The sequence below is a fragment of the Danio rerio genome, chromosome 24 (assembly GCF_049306965.1).
Source record: "Danio rerio strain Tuebingen ecotype United States chromosome 24, GRCz12tu, whole genome shotgun sequence".
In the NCBI taxonomy this organism is placed as follows: Eukaryota; Metazoa; Chordata; class Actinopteri; order Cypriniformes; family Danionidae; genus Danio; species Danio rerio.
In genome coordinates, this window is record NC_133199.1 from 33,142,419 (window position 1) to 33,150,257 (window position 7,839).

The 7,839-nt window shown below is 35.2% G+C and overlaps 1 protein-coding gene across 11 annotated transcripts in view; it reads left to right on the forward strand.

The window, feature by feature from the left end:
- rnpc3 (RNA-binding region (RNP1, RRM) containing 3) overlaps positions 1-7,630 on the forward strand; it is a 31,820-nt gene extending 24,190 nt beyond the window's left edge. For 5 of the 11 annotated variants that reach the window (XM_073940494.1, XM_005162821.6, XM_073940493.1 and 2 more), the window contains exons 11-16: positions 1,383-1,550; positions 1,867-1,961; positions 3,488-3,546; positions 3,692-3,824; positions 4,009-4,081; positions 7,263-7,594. In XM_073940494.1, coding sequence (XP_073796595.1) covers positions 1,383-1,550; positions 1,867-1,961; positions 3,488-3,546; positions 3,692-3,824; positions 4,009-4,077 — 524 coding nt within the window. In that variant the 3' untranslated portion in view covers positions 4,078-4,081; positions 7,263-7,594. 11 annotated transcript variants of the gene reach the window in all.
- The last annotated feature ends 209 nt before the right edge of the window (positions 7,631-7,839 follow it).

The following is a 7,839-nucleotide window of genomic DNA, read 5'->3' on the forward strand; positions in this document are numbered from 1 at the left end:
CACTAAACGGCAACTGCTTTTCACGAAATACAAAGATGCTATTGTTTTATCCCACAAGAATGCTATGAGGATAAGCAAGAGACGAAAAAGAGACAAAAACCTTGAGTATGGTGAGAATGAATGAATGACAGCTTCTAAAAGTGTCTGAGAGACATCCCCTTTTTTTACCCAGTCGGCCTACCTTGTGTTTTATTTGGTAATGTTAGCTATTTTAAAAAACATTTATGTTTGGTAAAATAATTTCTAATTGAATCTTTAGTGATTTTTCAACTAAATACACTGCCTTGTCCCAATAGGTGGATTTAGAGGTATTTGTAAAAAAAGCACACGTGGATTTAGCTGGTTTTGATGCAAAAGAAAATCTACTTTGTTAAAATCCAAAGGATTGTTTAAAGTAAAGTTATTATAATTAGCTAATAACCATTTCATTATCTATAAGTTGAAACTTCCATGGGTTATCTTATGGCGAGTTATCGCAAAAGATATGACATTTATATTACTTACACATGCTTATTCCGAATATATGTGAAAGACACTTGTCAGATTTTATTTTAGAGAGCAGGCGTTAGCTTCAGCTGTGTACTCTTTATTTTCTGTCTGACTTAGGCAAACTGATACGGCTGTTTACACAACGCAAAAGTGGGTGCTTGTAGGGGAATGATGTGGTGACGTGGAGCCAATCTGCGCATCACAGCACATTATGTTTGCTGACCAATCAGAGCCTCTTAAGAGCGGGCATTTCAGAGAAACTAGGAAATATGATTGTCGATTTTACATCAACTGAGTAGCTGTATATAATCAAAATAAGATATATATATATATATATATATATATATATATATATATATATATATATATATATATATATATATATATATAAACGTGATTTTCTACAAATGAAGCAGCACACATTGCTTTGCCTTTAAGGTGCGCATTTGTGAAATCAGGGGGCGTTGCGTTGGATGGCAAGAAAGGGATTGAGCGTTCAAAGATATAATGCTAAATGGTTAGCATTTCGGCAGATCACGTACTGCACCTTTAAGACATGCATACATATTGGTATTTGAATAATGATAATATTTCCCTGTGGTATCGAAATTTGTATCGGGTATCAATATTATATCAAATAAGAAATCCTAATACTGTCACAACAACATTAATTACAGGATTCCATTTGCCTCCCATACACAACACTTTTGTCTGAGATTGTTTAGAATATTCAAGGCTTGTCATTTTGATAGCTGTTCACACAGAAACGCACATGACTTCACTTGTCATCACTGTAATCTGCAACAGGCGGCTCATCTGCGACAGATTGAAATTGAGCACCGTGACAGCTCAAAACACGCTCTAATTATTTTTTTTATGCAACTTTCTCCTAGACACACCAGATATGGAGGTTTCTGCTCAGGAAACCACAGAAGGTTTTGGAAAGATCTACCCAAGCGCTCAGGTCCCGAGACAGGAGGAAGAGCAGGAGGAAGATGAAGACATCCCGTCTGAGTTCATCTCCAGGAGAGAGCTAGAGAGAGGCAGACTCTCCAGAGATGGTGAAACACTCTCAGATTGTGCACGCAAACACACTCTTCTCAGCTTTGTAGTACATCTAGTAGCAAACAGAATTTAGTGGCTCTGTAAAAGACTTTGCCTTTAAGTTGAAGCGAGCAACATGTGGTTGGTCAGTCTTTAAACAGAAAGTTAGTTTTTGATTTGAAGCACAAGTTGTTATTGTCTTATCTCAGTTTGCATGTTAGATGTTTGCTAGTGATTATTTGTTTTGAATTGGTAAGTCATTCCTGATAGTATGTGAGGTATCTTTGTTTTGGCTCTTTTTAATAGATTTTTTTTTTTTTTTTACATTTACAGAGATAAAGAAATTGTCTGTTTTTAAAAAGTACGAACCCGGAGAACCAACCTGCAGGCTTTATGTTAAGAATGTTGCAAAGCACGTTGAAGAAAAAGTAAGTAACTGAATATATATATATAATATGAGCAATATCACGATACAGCCACATCTCGTGGGATTTTGCGTTTATACAACTGTTCGACAGCATAATCATCAGAACAGCAGAAACTGTTGCTAATTCACCAACGTCATTTTAGTGCTAGTATTTGAATGTTTGTCTTGCGCACTGTGTAAAGCAGGGGTCACCAATCCTGGTCCTGGAGGGCCGGTGTCCCTGCAGGGTTTAGCTCCAACTTGCCTCAACACACCTGCCTGGATGTTTCGAGTATACCTAGTAAGACCCTGATTAGCTTGTTCAGGTGTGTTTGATTAGGGTTGGAGCTAAAATCTGCAGGACACCGGCCCTCCAGGAACAAGTTTGGTGACCACTGGTCTAAAGTGATGACAAAACAGGTGATTTTGCTTACATTTTAAGATTATAAGGCTAAATGGCATGAAATGCCATCTTAATCTACAGAGATTTCACAGTATTTCTATATGTTTTTTTCTTTAGACAATCGAAAACAAACGTAGCTTAAAGGCGCTAATAATGTTGACCTTAAAATGGGTTTTAAAAAATTCAAAACTGCTTTTATTACAGCCAAACATAAAAAATAAAATAAAAATAAGACTTTCTCAAGATGAAAAAAGTATTTTCAGACATACAGTGTAAATTCCCTTTTTTTTTTAACATCATTTAGGAAATATAAAAAAACAAAACAAAAAAAAAAATTAAAAGGGGGATAATAATTCTGACTTCAGCTGTATATATATATTCATACCCTAGGCAATTTTGACTTAGCTACTTAAAGAATATTTTTACATAAAGAAATATTTTTCCCACATTGATTGCCATTTTGGGAGAAGCCAATTTCAATTCATTGCTGTTAAAAACAAACAAACAAAAAAACTATTTGCTGGTTGAATAAAAGTAATTTTAAGTCAGAATTTGCTGGGGATATGAATAATTTTGGGCTTGATTTTATATACTGTATATGTATGTGTGTGTGTGTGTGTGTGTGTGTGTGTGTGTGTGTGTGTATGTATATATATATATATATATATATATATATATATATATATATATATATATATATATATATATATATATACTGGACAATTGTTTGAGGCTCACTGGATAATTTGTAAATAAATATTGATTATATTTTAAAAATAAACAAGTGTAGTACAAATATGTATTTAATTTGTTATTGTAATATTTTATTGTTTATTAGTTTACCTACACTGTAAAAAGTGAGTAAACCCATTGCCTTAAAATGATTAAGTTAATGAACTATGTGCATAATTATAAAAAATCAACCTATTTATTTCATTTCTGAATAAAAAGCCTTTTTATATGGTGACAGATGTTGGTGTTTGTCACAGCACTACTCTGTTATTACTGTATACTCTACATATACAGTTTTTCATATTTTCTCGCATAAAACTTGAGTGTTTCTTCTAGAGCGTCCTGACAGCTCCTAATTCTCACTTCAATAGCAGCTAAATAACCAAGCTCAATGCTTTTTTTTTTCTCCGCAGGATCTGAAGTTCATATACGGCCGGTATATCGACATCTCCTCAGAGGAAGAGAGAAACATGTAAGCCCCGCTGTCTCTGCCTCAGGCCCTCCACCATTCACAATCAAAGCCAATGAAAAGCAAACAGCACTCCTGCTTTTTTTTACCTCAGGAGCGTTGAATAAAAGGCGAGCTCTTTATGAACGTTTGTGTTTGCTCCCGTCAGGTTTGATATCGTTTTGATGAAAGAGGGGAGGATGAAAGGTCAGGCCTTCATCGGACTGCCCAGCGAAAGAAGCGCACAGAAGGCCCTGAAGGAAACCAATGGATATGTGCTCAAGGACAAACCTCTGGTGGTGGTATCCTTTGCTTTTTTAGCCATTTAAGCATTGTCTTGTGAAGAGAATACATGCAAATTAGAGCTGCTTTTAGGCATGCTGTCATTTTTAGCTGAAGTTTATGCTTGTGTTTGACTTGTTACACATTGCATTTATTCTAAACGCTTTCTTGTCAAATCAAATCAGGCCTTAACTTATACTTCAGCAATTCGCACGATCTGCAAAGCCTAAACAGGAATCTGCTGACCCGAAGAAAGGAGGGAGAAAACACTGAAGTGGTGGGTTAGAGAATCATTTTGGTACAAACACTTCCTGCATTTAGATTTTTAAAGCTGTGTCTTTTTTGAGTTGTTGAAAAAAGTTTCTTCTGCTCAACGACACTGTATTCATTATAAAACAGCAACATTTTTTATTGTATTAATAATTGACTAAATGTTGCTATCTTGAACATAAGAGGCTAAAAACACTGAGTTATCTTGAAGGAACACTCCACTTTTTTTGGAAATAGGTTAATTTTTAAATCCACTAGGGTTGAACGGTTGGATTTTACCATGTTTGAATCTTTTCAGCTGATTTCTTGGTCTGACAGGAGGACTTTTAGCTTAGCTTAACATAAATCATTGATCAGAATTAGAGGTTCAAGACACCCTGAAATACTTTTTTTTTAAATTTTGAGCATCAGCATCAGTTAAGACGACTGTTTGTTGTATGTTTTTCTTCGCAATGCTGTCAAGGCCGATACAGCAGAGCTGTTGGTTTGCAGCAAGCATTTTTGTCGGGAGAGCTGTACGAGAACTGGAAAATGGCAGACTTTGGCTGCGTCCAAAACCGCCTACTACTCAGTAGGTACTGCATTTGAATTTAAACGTACTGCTCGACTGTTAGAAAAGTACGTTCTATACAGTATGAATGTGAAAAGTTTGAATGAAATTCGGACGTACTACATCCGCCATTTTGTTATGGTCACGTGACCTACCTGCGTCAGTTGCGTGCTTCAATTCCATTCATGAATTCTGCTAGGCATTGAGGTATAGCGCAGCATGCATGGGATGCGCACTCCAGAATCTCGCCGGTAGTAGTAAGTCGTCCGGATACTTCTCGCATACTGATTTTCTAATTCTATGAATTCGGACATACTACTCTGCTCGCATACTGATTTTAGCGTACTATACAGTATGGAAATATGCGGTTTCGGATGCAGCCTTTGTGTTTTATCAGTTGAGTTTGTTATCATTCAGACGCATTGCCTATATCCATGCTGCTGTGTTCGCCTGTTTCAACTCTCCCGGATTACCGGCAGGGCTAATGGTTGGAATAGATAATTGCAAGAGACCTGATGTACTGCTACCCAATGTGTCTGGTTTCAGACCCGGGGATTGAGAAGGAGAGAAGTCCTCCTCATTTTATAGTGTTTATATAAACATGATTATCTTTATGAGGATGTAACAAATTGTGGTAATGTGTATATGAATTTACGGATAACAAATGTAGCAGGACCTAAATTACATGTTTAGTCTTTGCATTTTAACACTATAAAACTATAACTAAACTATAAAATTATTTGTCTTCTCATGGTTTGTGTCTCATTTTGTGAGCCAACTGACAACAGTTGTATGCTCCACTCTTTTCCCCTGCTCTGCAGGCCACGTTCACTCCTCCCTCTGCTTGCAGAGCTCCACTCCCACCTCTGAGCATTTTTTAAAAGAAATTTGAGGTAGACTTAAACTAAAAGAAGGTGGTTTCATGGCCCTTTAAATCATTATCATCTCCCTCATAAAAATAAATAGAGTTTTGACAATTGTCCTATTTAATACTTGACTTTTCTGTAGTTACAGGACATTGTGTACTAACAGTGATAGAAAACAACCAGCAAGCATTCCTTGATTAATATTGCAAAATGAAAGTATATGTGCCACACAGTGTTTGGTAAGGTACTTATAAAAGCAATAGATTACAAGTTACTGATTTCTACTGGAAAATTGTAATTTGATTACATTACTAATTACTTCATGTAAAAAGTAATCAGATTACTAATTACTTTGAAGTTACTTTTAAAACATAAAAATACAAAATAAACTGCAGCTCTTTCAGTATTTTAATATTCTCTGAAAAACATTACAATGGGTTTAACACAGCAACTTGACAAATTCAAAAGATTTAAAGAAATAATAGGCGAACTATCTCGTCATTTACTTGATCTTTATTTGTTCCAAGCCTGTTGTCTATTTTTTTGTTGTTGTTCTTTTGAACACTAAAGAATACATTTGAAGAAAACTGGATACCTGTAACCACTGACATCCATAGAAAAAACACATGACTCACTTTGTCTGCGGTTGTGGAGACAAACTAAACAGTTAAATGTTGAATCAGTAAAATCTGGAGTTTGGGAGACGCACCTCCATTGGAAATAACGAATTTGCGTATGCTAAAGATTTTATATGTAAATGACCCCATAATTAGCTATGCTTATCTTCAAATTTTTCTGTTACCTTCACTCCCGATCCAGCACAAAAATCCAATTTAGCTTGTTTAGGCTGAGTTGGACCACCATGTTTTTGGGTGTCCTACTGGTGTCCTCCTTGTTAATGAGTTGTGAAAAAATGCTTTCTGTTCAAGTGCTTGAACAAGTTTCTGGTCGAGTTAAAAGCAGTCAAAAGTTCTTTAGAGACTGGATATAGACTGCAGACTTGTTTTTACGCTCAATGAAGTCAAAGTAATGTCTGTATTTACTTGAAGAAACAACCACTCTCGACAGCAACCATTTCGCAGCAATTTAAAATTAAAAAGTGAATTTAAAAGCGAATTTGCAGCTGAAAACATGATTTAAAAATGCAACGCAATTACACTGACTTAATGCAATTACACTGACTTTAGTAACTGTAATCTGTACAAGAATTTAAAATGTAATTTGTTACATTACTGCGTTCCCCAAAAATGTAATTAGAATACAGTAACGCATTACTGTGGAATGTGTTACACCCAACCACCCAACTGCTGCTACAAAATAGTAACTTTTCAGTTCCTGTCGATTTTAGTAACTACAGAAGAGTTTAGCTTTAAATTGTAAAACTTGTGAAACTGTTTATTGAATTAGTTTCTTGAAAAAGTTCTTTATTACTTTTTTTTCTGGAGGGAGATGCTAATGGTCTAATCCAATTGAATGATCTATGTTAAGCTAAGCTAAAAGTGCTCCCACTAGACCCGGAGATAAACTGAATGGATTCAAAAATGGTAAAACTCAACTGTATGGAATTGTAAAGGAAGACAATTTCCAACATGGAGTGTTCCTTTAATGTTTCCCAACATTTTACTTGTACTTTATGTGGATAGAAAATGTAATAGTTATGTACGATAACATGAATATTATGAAGTATCATGAGTGGTTTAAATTTATAGCCTTTCAATTTCAAAGCTTTTTCTGAAAGATACATTTTAACCTAATATTTCTATTTGTTTAAGATGATGTTGATGTTGCTTCAAATTACCTCAATCATGAGCCGACAGGAGCTCCATCTTTACAGCATATCCTTTAATATATCCTTCAAAAGAGTTATTTAATTTGAATACACACTATAAACTGGATTTTTCCAAATGTCAAGCAATATTTTTCTACTTTACACACACACAAAATATGTTGAATATTAAAATGTTTATTTTCCCTCGGTTTTATTGCAGACTGCCCTGGTTGAGTCCTCTCGGGCCGAAGTTCATCAGCTGATATGATTTTTTTGTTTTAATATAAAGTTTAGTTTTGTCAATATGTCTTAAAATAAAAGCAAATAATACCTTCATCTGGTATCTTCATTAAAACTGCTGGCCAATTTCAAGATCCTGTGTGTATATATTTATTTATATATAGTTTTCAGGATGATATTGTTAATAATCAGGTTGTTTGCGCACTCGAGGTTCCTAAAGGTGGGATCCTGATGTTTAATGGTACCAGTATTGTTCTGCACGGACAACATGTGCCTTTGATGTGCAGGAGAGAATAAATTTAGAAGTCGCTATCAGTCAGTCGGCTCACCTTCCAGAAGCA